The sequence below is a fragment of the Orycteropus afer genome, unplaced genomic scaffold (genome assembly GCF_000298275.1).
Source record: "Orycteropus afer afer isolate SDZICR_OR568_19922 unplaced genomic scaffold, OryAfe1.0 scaffold00989, whole genome shotgun sequence".
In the NCBI taxonomy this organism is placed as follows: domain Eukaryota; kingdom Metazoa; phylum Chordata; class Mammalia; order Tubulidentata; family Orycteropodidae; genus Orycteropus; species Orycteropus afer.
Window position 1 is genome coordinate 299,169 of NW_006922576.1, and position 18,981 is coordinate 318,149.

Consider the following 18,981-nt stretch of genomic DNA (forward strand, 5'->3'; position numbering starts at 1 on the left):
GGCGCCGGCGTGTGCGGCGCCCTGCTTGTGTGGCCATCCGGGTGTGTGCTGGGTGTCGATCCGCGCTGTGTGTCCGGCCGTGCGTGTGTGTCCGCCCGAGCGGCTGCCCCTCCGGCTGCGTGTCTGGGGGGCTGTCGCACGCCCATCGGAGGGGCTGTGTGCAGGTGTGTGTGCGTGGGCTGTGTGCCCAGGTGTGAGCCCCCCCACCAGCGAGTGTGTGCGCGCGGCCAGCTGCGTTGGGTGTTTGTGTCCGGGCTGCATGTCCATCCATGGGTCTGTGTAACCGGTTGTTCCCGCTGGGGTGTCCGTTTGTGTGTGTGTCTGTCTGTCTCTCTGTCTACGGGTTGTATGTCTCCGAGGGTGTGTGTCTTTGCGTCCACGTCGGGTTCCCGGCCGGGGGCTGGGGCTCGTCGCGATGTGGCTCCAGGCCTCTGTGTAGGTTTGGGGGATGGGAGTTCGCCGCTCCCTCGGTCCATGTCAGCTGGGGGGGCCCTCGGCGGTCCTTGGGGGAGACGGCCATGTCTTCAGCTTCCCGATGGCTGGTGGGGGGGGATGGGCAGCCGGGAGGTGGACAGATGGAGGGATGAGAGGCCGAGGGATGGACAGATGGGCCCTGGGGGGGGTGCACACACAAGGCTCTTCCCTACCCACCCCACCCCTATATCCCTACCGGCCTTATCTCCGCAGATGGGGCCGGAGTTGCCGGCATCCAGATGGCCAGACTGGGGACCCTTGGGCTTCTTGCTGGTGGGAGAATGAGTTCCTTGGCTTGGAAGGTGCTCTAGGACCCTCAGAGTTGACTTGCTGAACCCTGACCTCTGGCCTGGCTTGGGTGGGGGTGGGAGTATGAGCTGGGAGGGCTGTCAGGATTTCTTTGGCCTGGGAAGTAGGTGGGGCCAGGTGCTTTGGGCTTGGGAGGGATGTGTGTCCATGACCATGTGTTGGTGTGAATCAGTGCCTGTGTGTTGATTATGCTGCTGTATGGTTCAATATCTTATGTGTAAATCCCCAGCAGAGGTCTGGGCTGTTGTGTGAGCCTGTGTTAGGAGTGAACATCTCAAAGTGTGTGTGCAAAGGTGGATCTTTTTTGTGCCTGTGTGCTTGTTCGAGTGTCTGTCAGCCTTGTGAATGTCTGTGTACTGTTGCATTTCTGTGTACAGGTGTGAGGCCATGTGTGTATCTGTTTGTGTAGGTATGCATCAGCTTTGCAATAGTGCATTGTGGGGAAGTTGTTTGACTGTGTTTGGGCATTTTGTGCACCTGCGTTGTGTATCTTTGTGCAAGTGTGTATATGTGATAGGCATGTGCCCTGTGTGTTGGTGTGACTATGCTAAAGAAAGGCAGTGTTGTACATGTGTGTTTGTGTGCAGGTGTGTCAACCTGGAGGGTTTGCATCTGTCTATGCTGTGAGCCCATTCACTTCAGGGTTGGTCTCTGGGGAGTGGGACTGTGTATGTTTAAAAATACATGTGCAGAGCAGTACACACATATAAGCCTGTGTCCATGCACAAGGCTAAACCCACTTCTGGGCCCAGTGAGGTTGCGGCCCATGTGGCAAGGCTGGGACATGGTGGGCTTCATTTTGGGGACTGTGAGGCCAGTGTGTTCACACCCCAGGCCAAGTACCCACGGAGGGGAGCACAGAATCCCAGCTGTGGAGACCTGGGTTGTGGGCTTCTGTGGGTGCCGGCATGTCCACACGTGCTGGGTGGGCACTGGTGTGATGACATGGATGGGCACCTCCGAGCCTTCTCCAGCAAGCCGTGCTGCTCAGGTCTTTGAACCTGGAGGACTGGGGGGCTGAACTCTTGGGCTCTAAATGAGGAAGGGCAAAGGGCTGGGTCCAGACTCCTGGGTCTGAGGAAGGAGGCAGTTGGAAGCTAGAATCCTGCATTTGAAGGAGGAAGAGTTGAGGGGACTGGATTCCTGGGACCTGAGGAAGGAAGCGAGTGGGAGCTGGACTCCTGGGTCTGAAGTGGGAGGTAGGGTCCTTGGGCTCCTGAGAACTCAGAGGACAGACAGACAGAGTTCTGGACTTCTGGGTTCGGGTGGGTGAATAGTCCTGAGGCCCAGAGCCCCTGGGTGTCCAGAGGCGATCCCCTGGGTCCCTGTGAGGCTGTGCAGAGCCTGCTGCAGGTAGGCTGAGTGAGGGACCACACCGGGGACTTCCTTTCTGAGCTGGCCTCCACGGCAGGACCTGATCCCCAGAGAAGAGCCTGAAGGGTGCTAACAGGGTCATTTTATTCCTTTGCAGGTATTGGCCCAGGCCCTGACTTCCTGAAGAGAGGTGAGTGGGGCCTCAGGCTGGGAGAACTGTGGGGTAATTGGCTTGTTCTGAGCAGGTTGGAAGCCTGGTCTAGCATGCCTTTTAGTTTGAGGTATGGTATGGCAGTGTCCTGAGGACCAGGTGTGCCTCAGACTGGGGGTGGTGCCAAGGTCAGGAGCATCATGGTTGGCTGAGGGCTCCTGGTGTAGATTCAGGGCGTAGATGGCTGAGAGGCCTTGGGGGCCAGTGGTGGGGTTTCCCGTGATCTCATGTTATCAGTAAAGGATTCAAGAGGGTGTCATGACATGAAATGACCCCTGCATGTGGAGAGCTGAATGGGCATGGTTTATCATTTTGTGCACGTATGTGCCTGTATTTGGGAAGATCTCCTTATAGTCGGACCTGCTGGTGGCTGAGCGCAAACTAGAGCAGATAATAAATGATGGTGATAGGCGTAACAGCAGATAGCATGTATGCAGTGTGTACTCCCGAACTGCCGTAAGCATGCTGGTGTACTAACTTATCCTCACAACAGCCCTAGTAGGTAGGCACTGCCATTCTCCCCATTTTCCATATGGGGACACTGAGGGCCAAAGAGGGGCAGTCTCGCCTTGCCTGTGGTCCCACAGCAGGGAAGTGGGGTGTGAACCCAGGCAACCTGGTCTAGAGTCCTTCAAACTGACTCTTTCTGTGGGAGGTGAGGCTCTACCCCCCTCTCATAGATTGTGGTGCTGAGCCCCAGAGACGCCATAGTTCACGGTCAGGGCTCCTACCCCAGGAGGGCTGCAGAACAGTGTCCTGGGGGGAGTGAGAGATGCATTAAGGCTGGGGATGAGAGGTGGTGGGTGCCCTGCCTGCCTGTTTTCCTCCTGCCCAGGGGCTGCCCGTGTCTTTCTTCTTCCGTCTCTTTTTGTCTCTCTGTGGAACTCTCTTTCCTCCTGTCTCTCTCTCTTCGTCTTGTTTCTTTCTTCACTGTTTTCCTCTCTTCTCAGGCTTACTCTGTCTCTTCACTGTTCTTCCAAACTCTTTTTACTTGTCTCTCTGTCTCTCTACCAGTCCATCTCTTCCTCCTCTTGCTTCTCCCCATCTCACTTTACCTCTCTCCCTGCCTCTCTTGGTCTCCCCTCTCCACGGCCTCCATCCCCCTCCTTATGGGCAGGAGAGTGAGGACCACCTCAGGCCACAGCCCAAACCACAGATGGCTGGCAGGTGGGCCAGCAGGGGCTGGGGCACGGGGTGGGACGGGTGAAAAGAGTTTCAGGGGACGCCCCCTTCCCATCCATTCTTCTTCACCCCCCTCCCCGCCCACCCCATGTTGTGATGGGAGTTGACACGTCGTGGGCTGTAGCCGCCGCAGGGGGAATCCCCACCGGAAGGTTTTGCCTGGAGCAGAGGCACAGCAGGGTGTGCGTGTATGTATGTCTCTGTGTGTGTGTGTTGTGTGTGCGTGCACATGCAGGCATGGGTGCCTGTGTCTGAGAGTGGGAGGCCTTGCATATGCCCACCAGCGTGAGCATAAAAGTCTGCCCCTTGCTTAGAAGCGCAGCAGAGTCCAGGGCAAAACCAGGCTCAGAGCAGGACTTCCCAAAGCAGAGCAGGGAGACTCTGGTGGGGTCTTCTCAGCCCCTCCCACCTTCAGTTTCTCTCTGCCACTGCCAAAGTGGGGGGCACCCGAACATTTATCAAGTGATTACTGCGAGCCCAGCCCTGTGTTCAGTGGGTCCCATGAATGAGCTCACTGAATCCTTATACCAACCCAGTGAAGATGGTGCCATTAGCATTCCCATTTTATAAGTCAGGAAATCGTTGGTTTGGGGGATCACAGAGCTAGCAACTGGTGACCAGGATTTGAACTGGGTCTGTTTGATTTCGCACTTGTTCTTTGTAACTGCACAATGCCATATTTGGTGCATGTTCCGTGATGACGGTCAAATAGGCAGCATGGATGAGCACGTTTTACGTGCCAGGCCCTGTTCCGTGTATGCTGTATTATTAAGCCCTTTAATCCTCACAGAGGTTAAGGCCTGTTTCTGTCTCCATTTTACAGATGAAGAAACCGAGATTCAGAGAGCTTCAGACACTTGCCCGAGGTCACACAGCTAGTAAGTGTTAGAGCTAGCATTTGAACCCAGGGAGTAGGGCTTTAAGGAGCCTCGGTGGTGTGGCAGTTAAATGCTTGGCTCTTAACTGGAAGGTTGGTAATTCAAATCCACTGGGCACTGAAGGAGAAAGGTGGCTGCTCTTGTAAAGATTACAGCCTCAGAAACACTATGGGAGGTTCTACTCTGTCCTGGGGGGTCACTATGAGTTAGAATTGACTCAGTGGCAACGGGTTTGGGTTTTTGGTTTAGTATGCCTTTGGAAACCATGGCCTTGAACTCTAGCTGGCAGTGAGTTTGCAGAGTATCTAGTGGGTACTGGAGGGACTGTGCTGGGCTAGTGTTACCCCTCTGGTGGGGGATCACTGGAGGGTCTGGGGGGCTCCTGGAGGTAGGGTGCTCAGGGGTAGAGCAGTGGCAGTTTATCAACCAGCATATGCTCATAGATATGGAATCTATAAATGGTTAATGCCTGGTGGTTGATTATCAGGCCCGTCACTGTCCTGTATGACCCAGTCCTCAGGAAAGGAGGGATCCAGGTCAGACTTTTAGCAGGACATTCCGGTGGGGAGGCTGGTGGCCGTGCTCCTGCCTGGGTAACCTGTCTCCTCCCTTACAGGTCTCTTCTCCCACTCCCCTGTCCTGCCCGCTGCACCATGGCTCCAGGCCACTTCTCTTCGGCGCTCCTCTCGCCGCCACCTGCCACCTTGCCCTTTCTGCTTCTGCTCTGGGCAGGGGCATCTCGCGGGCAGCCCTGCCCCGGCCGCTGCATCTGCCAGAACGTGGCGCCCACGCTGACCATGCTGTGCGCCAAGACGGGCCTGCTCTTTGTGCCCCCGGCCATTGACCGGCGCGTCGTGGAGCTGCGACTCACGGACAACTTCATCGCAGCCGTCCGCCGCCGTGACTTCGCCAACATGACCAGCCTGGTGCACCTCACCCTTTCCCGGAACACCATTGGCCAGGTGGCAGCCGGTGCCTTCGCCGACCTCCGGGCCCTCCGTGCCCTGCATCTCGACAGCAACCGCTTGGCAGAGGTGCGAGGCGACCAGCTCCGCGGCTTGGGCAACCTCCGCCACCTGATCCTGGGCAACAACCAGATCCGCCGGGTGGAGTCGGCTGCTTTTGACGCCTTCCTGTCCACTGTGGAGGACCTGGATCTGTCCTACAACAACCTAGAGGCCCTGCCATGGGAGGCAGTTGGCCAGATGGTCAACCTGAACACCCTCACACTGGACCACAACCTTATTGATCACATTGCCGAAGGTACCTTCGTGCAGCTCCACAAACTGGTCCGCCTTGACATGACCTCCAACCGTCTCCATAAACTCCCGCCTGACGGGCTTTTCCTGAGATCCCAAGGCACGGGCCCAAAGCCACCCACACCACTGACCGTCAGCTTTGGGGGCAACCCCTTGCATTGTAACTGTGAGCTGCTGTGGCTGCGGCGGCTGACCCGGGAGGATGACCTAGAGACCTGTGCCACCCCTGAGCACCTCACTGACCGCTACTTCTGGTCTATCCCTGAGGAGGAGTTCCTGTGCGAACCCCCGCTGATCACACGGCAGGCAGGAGGCCGGGCCTTGGTGGTAGAGGGCCAGGCGGTCAGCCTGCGGTGCCGGGCCGTTGGGGACCCTGAGCCGGTGGTGCACTGGGTGGCACCTGATGGGCGGCTGCTGGGGAACTCAAGCCGGACCCGGGTCCGGGGGGACGGGACGCTGGATGTCACCATCACCACCTTGCGGGACAGTGGCACTTTCACGTGCATCGCCTCCAATGCCGCCGGGGAAGCCACGGCACCCGTGGAGGTGTGCGTGGTGCCCCTGCCACTGATGGCACCCCCTCCAGCTGCCCCGCCCCCTCTGACTGAGCCAGGCTCCTCTGACATCGCCACACCTGGCCGGCCTGGTGCCAATGACTCAGCTGAGCGCCGCCTCGTGGCTGCTGAGCTTACCTCGAACTCTGTGCTCATCCGCTGGCCAGCCCAGAGGCCCGTGCCTGGCATCCGCATGTACCAGGTCCAGTACAACAGCTCTGCCGATGATTCCCTCGTTTACAGGTGGGTGTGCGGTCCCAGGACCTCTTGCCGAGCTCAGGGGAGCCTCCTTGCTAAACCAGGGTTCCAGATGGCCACAGAGAGTTGTCCAAGGTCCTGATTTTCCCCATCACTTGCTTGTTGTTGTTGTTGTTGTTGTTATGTGCCGTCGAGTCAAACCAGACTCATAGCGACCCCTCCTTGGGTTTCCGAGGCAGGATCACTACAGAAGTAGGATTGCCCAACCTTCCTTCCGAGGAGTGGCTGGTGGGTTTGAACCGCCAGCCGTCTGGTTAGCAGGCAAGTGTCTTAGCCACTATGCTACCAGAGCTCCCTCTATTTCTGTCTCTTTTCTGTTTCTCAGTCATTCAGCAAATATGCATGCAGCACTTACACGAGCCGGACCAGGGCTGGGCACTGGTGTGATCATAACAGTGAACAGCCAGGCATGATCTGTGCTCTTCTGGGCTCATGGGCTTCACCTCTGCTCACTAAAGGGGTTTGGTTGTCCACCCTGTCAGTCAATCATATTGGCACACAGGCAGTCACCGAGTTACAAATGTCTGATTGACATAAAATCTACAGTTACGAACCAGCTCCCATAAAGCTGATTTATTATATGAAAAATTTGAGGTACATTTAGTGGCTCATGATAACCAACAGACGCTTCTTTGCGATGTGCCTCAAAAATTCTCATTACTACCACATTATTATGTTAAAGATGTTTTAGTGTCTCTGGAAGTGTTTCTTTAATGTTTTTTATGCATAAAAAGTTACTCTATATACTAAGACAAGATTTGACTAACTGACATTAGATACAAACCCTATGTAAGTGTTTTGACTCATGTACACATTCAACTTAGACTCAGGAACAGAACTCATCCATAATTTGGGGACTGTCTCTATTTTGTTATGTTATATGTTTCTAAATCATGTACCAGTGCCACTGTACTGACCCACTGGATATATGATAGAAACAGACAACAAGACGTATGAGAACTGCACTGGGTTGGAAGCCATTGCCTTGGTGTGGACAGACCTATGTAGTGTAGACAGGCAGCAGTTACTGCCTCCTGTCAGCTCTGTTCTTCTCTTTCCTTGGCCTCTGTTTCTGTCTGTCCTCTCATTCCTGCCCTCATTAGTCACTGACCCCCTGCTCCATCCCAGGCCCTGAGCTGGGTGCTGGGGCCACAGAGAGACCAAAGGAGACCCAGCCCTTGCCTTCAGTGAGCCTGCAGCCCAGTGGAAGGAGGCTTGAGTTACAGAATGAACTGTTGTCTTGGCCTAGCTCTGTGTTGCTATCTGAGTATTTTCTGAGTACCGCTCTAGGCCATGGAGCTGGCGCCCAGTAGGCACTTGCCGAGTGTGGCAGCATGGCCACATCTCCTCCCTGGCTCTGCTTCCCTCGTGCACATTGCTGAGTGCCTGCTGAGTACCTAGCCCTGTGCCTGAGTTCACTTGGGGGTGCCAGAGGGGCCAACCCATTTCCTTACCTTTGGGAAGGACCTTGTCTCCTGGTCACCTCTAGCTCCACCTTTCCCAGTGCTTGCTTGGCTACATGCCTGGCACATAGTAGGTGCTCTCCCATTGTTGGCTGACTGAAGAAATGTCTCATTCCCCTTCTCTCTCTCCCCTTTTTGATTCTGGTCATCACACATGGAGTAAACGCCTACTGTGTGCCAGATCCTGTGTGTGGCCTTATGGACACTGGCCTGCTCTTATAAACAGCAGAACAAAACAAAAACCTTGACAAGATACTTCCTCCCAAGGAATGCTACCCCATTGGGTTTTCCTGACTCTGCTATGAAGCAGAGATCATTCCCTCCCCCCACCCCATTTTACAGCCAGGGAAACTGAAGCTCTGCTGTGAAACCCTCTGCCCAAGGTCACAGGGTAAGTAGCACAGCCAGCATTCCACAGCTTGTCCTTCCAGCTCTTAATCCTGCCCTTTTTACACTGAAGACACATTTATTGAGCACCTACTATTTGCCAGGCAGGGATGGAGGGGAGATGGATGATACCTCTGGAAAGAATTCTTGGTTTCGGTAACTGTCTGCTTCTCTGTTTCTCATTTTCCTTCTCTCTCTGACCTATGGCCACCATAGGGGGGAGGGGAGGAGGAGGGATGCTCACAGGTCCCCAGATGTTGCAGCTGTTCATAGCTCCCCACCCCCAGCTGGGCAGGAGAGCCTGGGAGTCTTCCTTTCCCCTGAGGGCCACAGTTTCAGTTCTCCAGCCTCCCTTGCAGAGGTCTGTGCTGTGGCGCTGCAGGAGTTAACATACTCACTGCTGCCATGGGTGGAGGTGACAACGAATCAGAAGCCTGCTCAGCTGCTTGCTTGGGCCTTGCGGCCAATTAGAGGCACAAGGGCTCAGGCCTCTTAAGGAGCCAGTCTCTGTCCTTGAAAAGGAGAGAGCCCCCTTAGCAACTGGTTATTTTGGAAGAGGCAGCAAGAGGAATCCAGGGCAACCTGAGAGGGCAGGTGAGGGAGAGGAAGAAGACTCCAAGCCGGGGGAGGCAAGGATGGTTGGAACCGGGCTGTGAGTCTGTGGAATGGCAGCCAGGGGCAGAGTGGAAAAGTGGGTGGGCCCTTACTTCAGGTCTTTCAGTTGGATGGAGGGTGGCTCTTGGTAGTGGAAGAAGCTCCTGGAGGTGGGGTAATGGGTGGGGCTTCAGGACCAGCAGTGGCCCTGCTAGAAGGGAAGGTAAATCTTCTGAGAAGTAAGAAGGCCTGTGCAGATGGGGGTGTGGCCTTGAGAGGAGGTGGGGCTTGCTCTGCCTGGTGGCAGCCCATTTCCTCAAAAATAGTGGGCTTTGTTGGAGGAGAACAAGGTGAGACTGAGTGCTGGCATGCAAATTGGTGGGGCCACAGCAGTCCTGAGGAGCTCTGGTGGTGTAGTGCCTAAAGCACTTGACTGCTAACCAGAAGGCTGGTGGTTCAAACCCACCAGCCACTCCTCAGAAGGAAGATGGGCCATCTACTTCCGTAGTGATAATCGCCTCGGAAACCCGAGCAGGGTTCACTATGAGTCGGGTCTGACTCTATGGCACATAACAACACGTAACATAGCAGTCCTAAGGAGCTCTGGTGGCCTAGTGGATAAGGCATCTGGCTACTAACCAGAAGGTCAGTGGTTCAAACCCACCAGCTGCTCTGCGGAAGAAGATAGGGCGATCTACTTCTGTAAAGACTGAGCCTCAGAAACCCAGTGTGGGTCGCTATGAGTTGGAATCTACTTGATGGCAGTGAGTTTTTTTTTTGGGGGGGGTTTATAGCAATCCTGATATAGACGTGGTCACTTAGATCTGTGAAGATAGTGTGCAAAGGATGTGCACACTGGGGGGGCAAGGCCTAGTCGCTCTAGAGGGTGGGTCTTACAGATGGGAAGCTGTAACTGACAGTGGAGTGTGAGATGAAGTATCACCTAACAATGTTGAAATCACTGAGTGCCTGGTTTGGATATATGTTAACTCATTCAATCCCCACACCATTTCTATGATGTGGGAACTCTCATTATTCCCACCTGGGGAAACCGATGCACAGAGAGATTAAGAAACTTGCTGAAGGTCACAGAACTAGTTAAATTATAGCGGAGAGATTCAGAACTAGGCAGTCTGGCAGCTGAAGCACTTTTCTGCATTGCTCTGCACTTGGAGGGAGGGGCCTAGAGCAGGGGAGCGACGTGGTTCAGGGACTGCTGGCCGCACAGGGACAGGAGGGCTGGCTGCCTCTAACAGCTGGACAAGGAGCAGAGCATGCAAAGGCTGGACAAGGTCCTGGGCACTGCAAGGACCCATCGGATTGGGTCACGGGGATTGTGGCTTGGAGGGGTATGGTTTATAGCACTGGTACCTTAAAAGGTGGGAACATGTAGATGAGTGGCTTGGAAATTGATCCCGTAGGCGATGGACCCAACTTGGTAATCCAAAATTGGGGCCTGCTTCCTTCCAAAGGGCAGGCAGGAATATGTGGAAACCAAGGAAGAACATGCCCATTGCTCCTGTGGGAGCTACCCAGCAGCCTGAGGGTGGGCCATGCTGATAAGGGGGAGTGGCCTGTAGAGGCAGTCCCCTGAGGCATGGAAATATATAGCTGAGGGTGCTTGACTGACAGCAGCCCTAGTAGGGGGATGAGATACCCTTAGGGGCCAGGTCTCTTGAAGGCAGGGTATAAAATCAAGGGATGTAGCCTACAGGACAAGCCCTTTACAGGAGCTAGAATATGCAGATGAGTGAATAGGGATGGCAGTTAGAGTCCCGGTAGGTGGTGAAAGAGCCAGAAGGCCTAACAGAAGGGGGGGAGGGCATGCACACAAAAGAGCGTGGCCTATAGCAATGGTTCTCAAAGGGTGGGAACGGGTTGATGAGGGGCTTGAACATGGTTTTGTCCCAGTAAGGGGTGAGACACAGGTAGGGGTTTGGTCTCCACCGAGCACCGGCCACCATGGGTGGGGCATGGAAATGCATGAGCAAGGTCCAGAGTGAGGGCTAATCACTCCATCATCCCCTCTTCTCCCGCAGGATGATCCCGTCCACCAGCCAGACCTTCCTGGTGAATGATCTGGCAGCGGGCCGTGCCTATGACCTGTGCGTGCTGGCTGTCTACGACGACGGGGCCACGGCGCTGCCGGCCACGCGCGTGGTGGGCTGTGTGCAATTCACCACCGCTGGGGACCCGGCGCCCTGCCGCCCCCTGCGGGCTCATTTCCTGGGCGGCACCATGATCATCGCCATTGGGGGCGTCATCGTCGCCTCAGTCCTCGTCTTCATTGTTCTGCTCATGATCCGCTACAAAGTCTATGGTGATGGGGATGGCCGCCGTGTTAAGGGTACCTCCAGGTCGCCTCCACGCGTCAGCCACGTGTGCTCGCAGACCAACGGCGCAGGCGCCTCTCAGGCCCCGCCCCCTCCGACGCAAGACCGCTACGAGGCGCTGCGAGAGGTGGTGTCCCCAGCTGCTGCCGCAGTAGCCGTTGAGGCTAAGGGTGCGGCGGTGGAGGCGGCCTCGACGGAATCGGAAGCGGTCCTTGGACGCTCTCTGGGCGGCTCTGCCACCTCGCTGTGTCTGCTGCCATCTGAGGAGACCTCTGGGGAAGAGCCTCAGGCTGCCTCTGGCCCACGGAGAAGCCGTTCCGGGGCGCTGGGGCCGCCGACTTCTGCACCCCCCACGCTGGCTCTGGTTCCTGGGGGAGCCTCGGCCCGGCCGAGGCCGCAGCAGCGCTATTCGTTCGACGGGGACTATGGGGCGCTCTTCCAGAGCCACAGTTACCCGCGCCGCGCCCGGCGGACAAAGCGCCACCGGTCCACGCCGCACCTGGACGGGGCCGGAGCGGGCGCGGCCGGGGAGGACGGAGACCTGGGGCTGGGCTCCGCTAGGGCGCGCCTGGCCTTTACCAGCACCGAATGGATGCTGGAGAGTACCGTGTGAGCGGCGGGCAGGCGCCGGGACGCCTGGGTGCCGGAGCAGGACACAGGGGGAGAGGCAGCGCAAAGACGTCGGCTGAGACACCGACGCGCCCTCCTTTTCCCGGGAGGGGGCGGGGCGGTGGCGGGCTGCGGCTCAAGCCACGCCCCCGCGCCCTGGGGAAGGGGGCGGGCCGCTGGGCTCCCCTCCCACGCGCCCTCCTGCCCCTCCCCCCGCGCGCGCTCGCGGACCTTGCTGGAGCCGGTGCCTTACACAGCGAAGCGCGGGGAGGGGCAGGGCCCCCCCAACACTGCAGCACTGAGACACGAGCCCCCTCCCCCCCGCCCGGGACCCGGGGCAGGGACGAGGGGCCCATTTCTTGTATCTGGCTGGACTAGATCCTATTCTGTCCCGCGTCGCCTCCAAAGCCCCCAACCCTCAACCTCTCCTTGGTCCCGTCGGGTCTGGCTTGGGGTCCCCCTTCCTCTGATCCTCTCGTTTGTCTCTGTCCTTTCCAGTTTGTCTCCCTTTTCTCTGTCCGTCGTCGTCTCTTCGCCCGCTGTCCTCCCTTTTTTTTTTTTTTTTTTCCTGTCCGGGCTCCCTGTCTCCGGGATTTCCCCTCCACACTACACAGTCTCCCGGGCAGGGCCCACTGGAAGGACCAGACTCTCCCTTATTCTCTCCTCGAACCCCAAATAAATCCCCACACGAACAAAATCCAAAACCAAATCCCTCTCCCTACCGGAGCCGGGACCCAACGCCGCAGCAGAATTAAACTTTTTTCTGTGTCTGAGGCCGCTCTGCGTGACCTCTGTGTGTGTCCGTGTGTGTCTTGGGGGTTGGGGGAAGGTGACCTAGATTGCAGCATAAGGAATGTAAGTGAGGCTGCAGGAAGGATGGCCTGGGACACTGGCAGACAGGCTCCTCCTATCTCTTGAGAGATGGGAGAATAATAAAAATAAAATTATAATAACACTTACTGCTTACTATGTGCCAAGCACTGTTCCAAGCACTTTCCGTCTTAAAAATTTAATCCTCAAAACAACCCTAGAAGGTACGAGTTACCCTGTTTGACAGGTGAGCAAATTGAGGTCCAGGAAAGTTAATTAGCATGCCCAAGGTTACACAGAAGGTGGTGGGACTTTTAAGGAGCCCAGATAGCAGGCTGGTTAAGCAGCTGGGCTCTTAATCAAAAGGCTGGTGGTTTGAAACTGCCATCTGCTCTGGGAGAGAAAGATGGGACAGTGCGTGGCAGTAAGGATCACAGCCTTGGACAGCCTTTGGGCCTGTTCTGCTCCATTGTATAGGGTCACTATGAGTTGGAATCTGATGGCAATGGGTTTGGTTTGGGGTTTAGCGTGGCTTCTGAGTCTGGACACTTAACCTCTTAATACTCTGCTGCTAAATAGGTTTTGAGGAGCTTTGGTGGCTGCTAACCAGAAGGCTGGCGGTTCAAACCCACCAGCCACTCATCAGAAGACTGTGTAATCTACTTCCGTAGAGACACCACCTTGGAAACCCAAGGAAGGGTCACTTATGAGTCGGAACAGACTGACCGGCAGTGAGTTGTGGTCTTTGGAAACAGTTTTTGAATGTTCCTGTCACACACAGGTATTGTGGTCAGCACAGCTCGTGTCACTGAGATCCGACAACTGTAAGGTAGATACCCATGATCCCATTTAACAGAGCTAAGTCTCGGCCAGAGAGTGCTGAAGTCACTTGCCCCACGGCTGGTGACTATATTGCCCAGTGAGTACACAGCAGAGCTTTGCCAGATCTCTTCCTCACCACTATGCTGTATTGTGTTTGGGGTCTCTGTCTGGAGGCTGGGAATGGCTTCAGTGACCCTACTCAAATACTACCCAAAGTCTGCCTGGTGGGAAGACAATGACGGAGAGCTCAGTGTTTGGATGAGTCAGGTGGAGACTCTCAGAGATCCTAGGTGAGGACAGGGTCTTCTGGGCCACAGAGGGTGGGTGGGTATGGGAATTTCTCCCGAGAGGCTGGGTAAAGCGGCACCCCAGCCCTTGCAGGGCCTCGCCATGGAAGCTCCTTTCTGATCCTGGGGATGGAGGAAGGAGGAAGGCTTCCTGCCAGCCAGGGGCCCCCTGAGGCCTGGGGAAGAGGAGAGAAAGACCGAAATAGAAACAGAGAGCAGGAAGGGAGGGGGTTGGATCTGGGCAGACAAGGTGGGAAGCAGCAGGACAGAGGCAGCAGAATCGCAGGCCAGGAGGCTCCCTCACCCAGTGGCCCTGCCACGCTCGGCTCAGTCATCACGACTCTCCACTCTTGGGGACTGAGGGCTTCCCACACACCAGGCGCTGTGCTCACAAACCCTCCCCGATACACAAAGACAGAGCAGGCAACCCGGCACTTGGCACACGGTGCTGCCTGGCACATGGTGCTCACGAGATGGGAGTTACTCAGATAAGCACGGTCGAATTTAAACCCTGCAACAGCCACGTGTAGTGTGTAGACCCAATTTTCCGGATGAGGAAACTAAAGCTCAGAGAGGTTAAGTAGCTTGGCCAAGATCATACAGCCAGTTACCCACAGAGTCACGTAGGTAAGCTGTCTGCCTACAAATCTTCTATCTCTGATTCACTTGAAAAAGATATATTGAGCATGGCTTTTGTACCCAGCCCTGTGTGGAGGACACAGCAATGAACAAAATAGGCAAACGAACAAAAACAAAATAAGAAAATCCTGTCCCATGGAGCTTATGGTCTAGAGGGAGAGACAGTAAACAAGTAAGAAAGAGTTGTCTAATGGTCACTAAGTGCCATGCTAAGAATGAGAACAGGGTGAGCAGGCAGGGAATGGCAGACAGGCCTGCTTTAGTTTAGGGCGAGCTGAGTGGTGTTGGAACTGAAGAAATCTACTGTGGGAGGAGCCAGGGAAAAGCATTGTAGGCAAAGGGAACAGTGAGTACAAAGGCCCTGAGGGAGAAGTGGGTGCTTGTATGAGAGAGAGGAGATGGGACAGGCACATTCTGCCGAGCTTTGTGGGCCGTGATGAGGAGAGGTTTTATTCTCCGAGCTGTGGGAAGCCAAGGGTGCTGTTTTGGTTTTCTAGTGCTGCTCTGGTGGCATAGTGCCTAAAGTACTTACTTGCTAACCAGAAGGTTGGTAGTTCAAACCCACCAGCCACTGTGTGGAAGGAAGATGTGGCAATCTACTTGTGTAAAGATTTAATGCCTCAGAAGTCCAACGGGGGTCGCTGTGAGTCAGAATCACCTCCGTGACAATGAGTATGGCTCTAACAGAAATATGGATGGCTTCAACAAACAGGAGTTTATTCTCTGACAGTTTAGGAGGCTAAAAGTCTGAGTTCAAAGTGCCAGCTCTAGAGGCTGGGTAAAAGTCCCTTGACCTCGGGCTTCAGCTCTGCCTCTTGCTCCCTGCCCACTGAAGCTAGAGGTGTCACTTAACTCAGCCAGCTCCTGGGTGCTGAGGCTGACAAACCCAAGGTTGACAAATAAAACGACACAGTTGCAAAATTACCAAACAACATGTCAGCCCACTAGTTCAAGTGCAGAGAAAGTCCCAAGACTGGCAGGCTGCTGAATGAAGACTCAGCTACATGCTGAGTCCAAGCATGCCAAAAGCTAGACACCTTCCTCAACGCTTCTTCTTATCTACTGGAAGCAGACCACATCCCTAAGGCAGCTATTCAGCTGCTCCAGTAGCTTCCACCATGGAGTTGATTATCATCATTACATCATGGGGAATAACTACATCCAGCTACCCGACACACTGCCGTTGAGTCGGATCCAACTCATAGCGACCCCTCCTTGGGTTTCCAAGGCAGAATCACTATGGAAGTAGATTGCCTAACTTTCCTTCCGAGGAGTAGCTGATGGTTTTGAACCACCAGCCTTCTGGTTAGCAGTCAAATGCATTAGGCAGTACACCACCAGAGCTCCTATCCAGCTGTCCAGCCACTCAAAACCAGGTCCAGCCAAGTTGACACACAACCTTAACTACCATAGTTATTGTTAAGGATTGAATTGTATTCTCCACAAAGATCTGTTGAAGTCCTGACCCCCTGTGAATGTGACCTCATTTGGAAATAGGGTCTTTGAAGATGTTATCTGTTAACATGAGGTCAAGCTTCAGGTTTGGCCCTCGTCTAATATGACTGGTGTTCTTATAAAAAGAGAAGAGATAAAGAGACACACGGAGAGGAGAACACCATGTGGACACAGAGAGACGGAGGGAAGATGGCCGTGTGAAGGCAGAGGCGGAGAGTGGAGTTACGTTGCCATAGGAGTGTTTTCAGCAGGGACGTATGTGGCCTGATTTCTGTGGAGACCCCAGCTTTGGCATAGAATGTGCTTATCTTCAAAGTGAAAGCAGAAATGCCCACCTGCGAACTTGGCATCCACACACCAGCATGTTCAGGACTCTCGTGGTCCCTGGTCTGGCCCTTTGAATGACACCCGTTCACTCTCCTTCCCTGTTAATAGAAAAGCATTTGTCAATGCCAATGACTTGCTTGTTTTTGAAAATTGAGAGTTTCAGAGCTAAGGAACAGGTACCCCAGGTGAGAGAGGGCATGGTATCATCCCAGGGGAATGTTTGAGCAACTGCTGTGAGCCTGGCCTGTGCTGGACACTGGAGACACAGCAGAGGCCAAGACAGCCCCCAGCCCTGCTCTTCTGGAGCTCAGACAGATGGATGGTTCTGGGCAATTGGGCTGGGATTGGGGCAGTACAGGCAGAGGGTGGGGTCTGGGATGGAGGAGGCACAAGCAAGCCCAGGGGCTCTGCTTGGCCCAGCCTGAAGGATCAAGGCAGTATATTAGGGTCTTTTGGTGGCAAATGACAAAAGCTCAGCTCAACTGGATTAGGCATAAAAAGAGGCATTTTTTCATTTGTTTCATGTCTGGGAAGGAAGCATAATTAAGGGTAAAGCTACAGGGACCAGGGCCTCAGGGATGGACCCCTTCACTGAACTCCACCAAGACTCATTCTCCCCACCCAACTCTCCTTTCCGCTTGTCTCAGCTCAGACTCATCCCTTCAGCTGTATATGGTGGGGAAAATAGTCATTTATTGACAGACACAGACTTAGTCCTCCAGCCCCATAGCCCAGAGGCAAAATGGCTTCTCCTCCAGTCTTAAATAAAAAATTCCAGGGAAGGGCTCTGATTGGCCCGATTGGAGTCACGTGGCTGCTCCAGCACTGATTGTGGCAATGGAATTTTTTGATCAGCCAGGTGGGTGTCATGTGTGTTAGGTCATGTGACCTGGAAGGGTTTGCAGTCAAATGTTAGGTTGAATAATATGAAATTGCCATTTTTGTGAGTCAGCAAAGATATAATATTGGTAATTTTGTATGGCTCAACCTAAACAGTTGCCAGGAAAATAGGATGTGATAGCTTATTGGGGATATGAAAGCAATAGAAGCCCGGTGCATGACTCCGAAGGATTTTTGGAAGAGGAGGAGGTGATATTAAGCTGAGACGTAGGGAACAGGTGGATATTAGCCAGGAGAAGACTTTGAGGTGGTGGGAGAGTAGTGAGACATGTCCCAAGCAGTGGGACAGCTATGCAAAAGCTGTCACGAGAGAGGGCAAAGGAAGGCCTGTCATGGCACTCTGGAGACAGAGTGGTCTGTTTGGTCAAGCCTGAATCATGCGTCCAACTAAATGGGGAGCAGAAGAGTGGGTCATTCCCAAAGGACAATTGAAGAGCTGTTACCAGAAGTGGATGCTGGGCAGGCAAAACCATAATACATCCAGTTCAAAATCCCCTCTACAGTCTCAGCATTTCAAAGCAGAGATTTGCAACCTTATTTTTATTGCAACACCCATAATCAATGAGGGTCATATGCCTGAACTCAGTCATGTCCTATATGATTCAAATTTTTATTATTAAATATTAATTGACCACCCTCTTTGGGTTTGGCACTGGGAATACAGAGATGGATTTATGAGAATGCATTTGGCTGCAAGAAACAAAACCTAATTAACATGACTTAAGCATTAAAGACATGCAGTTACCTCATCAAAATAAGTCTGGAGTTAGGAGATGCTGAGGTTTGGTGAAATAATTTATCGGTGTCACCAAGGACCCACACTTCTACTCTTTTGCTCCCCTTTCCTCAGAATGATTGCTTCGTATCCTAGGCTTATTGCCTCATGGTCACAAGATGACTGTCATAGGTCTAGATCTCTTATCTTCATTCCAATGAACTAAGCAGGAAGGAAGGGAAGTGAAGAAAAGGGTTTCCTTTATATAAGGAAAGAAAAAAGTTAAATAACAATAACAGTCATGATAACAAACATCTATGTGGGGCTTACTCTGTGCCAAGCACTGTTTTAAATATTTTGCATAAATTAATTCATTTAAGAAGTCCTTTAATTTCATGGGCATCCCATGCTGCAAGGGATTCTGGGAATACAGGTATTGGATGAAGGAGAAAGAAATTCATGCCCTAGGCCAGGCACATTGTTGATTCCCTCCCATCCAAACTGGGGTTCATTTAATAAGGAGAAAGGGGAAATGTTTGTTGTGGAGTGGTGAACCCATGGAATCTGCCACTGACAAACTTTGTGATGTAGTGGGAGTGGCTGTGGAGTTGTGTGGAGTTCTTAGTGTATAGTTATATCTCCAGCCCATTGTCTCTTAATAAGAAAACACTCAAGAATGTAACCAAAGAACAAATACACTGCCATTGAGTTGATTCTGACACATGGCAAACCACATTGGGTTTCCAAGGTGGTAAGTCTTTTTGAAGTAGATGGCCCCATCTTCCTTCTGTGGAGGGGCTGGTGGGTGTGAACTCCCAACCATCTGGTTAGCAGTCAAATGCCTTAGGCACTGCAGCACCAGAGTTCCTTAAAGGAGTGAGTTATGGGAGTATTAGGATGATTCTGAAACTCTTACAATATGCCAAAAAGTCAACCATTCAGAAACTTGAGTGGGTTACTCTTGGTCATAAATGTCTTGTGACATACTTCACAATGGATTGTGATGGCCTGATGGCTGTCACACTGTTCCAATTATCCGTTGCTGCCTAACAAACCACACTTAATGCATAAAACAAAGATCATTTTATGATGTTTGCATATTCTCTGCTCAAGGATTTGATCAGGATACATCAGGGATGGCTTGTCTCTGCTCCATGGGGGCTGGACTCATCTGGAGGCTCTGCACACACGTGTCTGGTAC

At 53.6% G+C, this 18,981-nt stretch overlaps 1 protein-coding gene across 1 annotated transcript; it reads left to right on the forward strand.

Annotated features, from left to right (window-relative positions):
- The first annotated feature begins 5,021 nt into the window (after positions 1–5,021).
- LRFN1 (leucine rich repeat and fibronectin type III domain containing 1) lies at positions 5,022–11,829 on the forward strand. Its single transcript, XM_007958476.2, has 2 exons — positions 5,022–6,424; positions 10,923–11,829. Exons 1-2 carry the CDS (start codon positions 5,022–5,024, stop codon positions 11,827–11,829), a joined length of 2,310 nt encoding a protein of 769 aa, XP_007956667.1.
- The last annotated feature ends 7,152 nt before the right edge of the window (positions 11,830–18,981 follow it).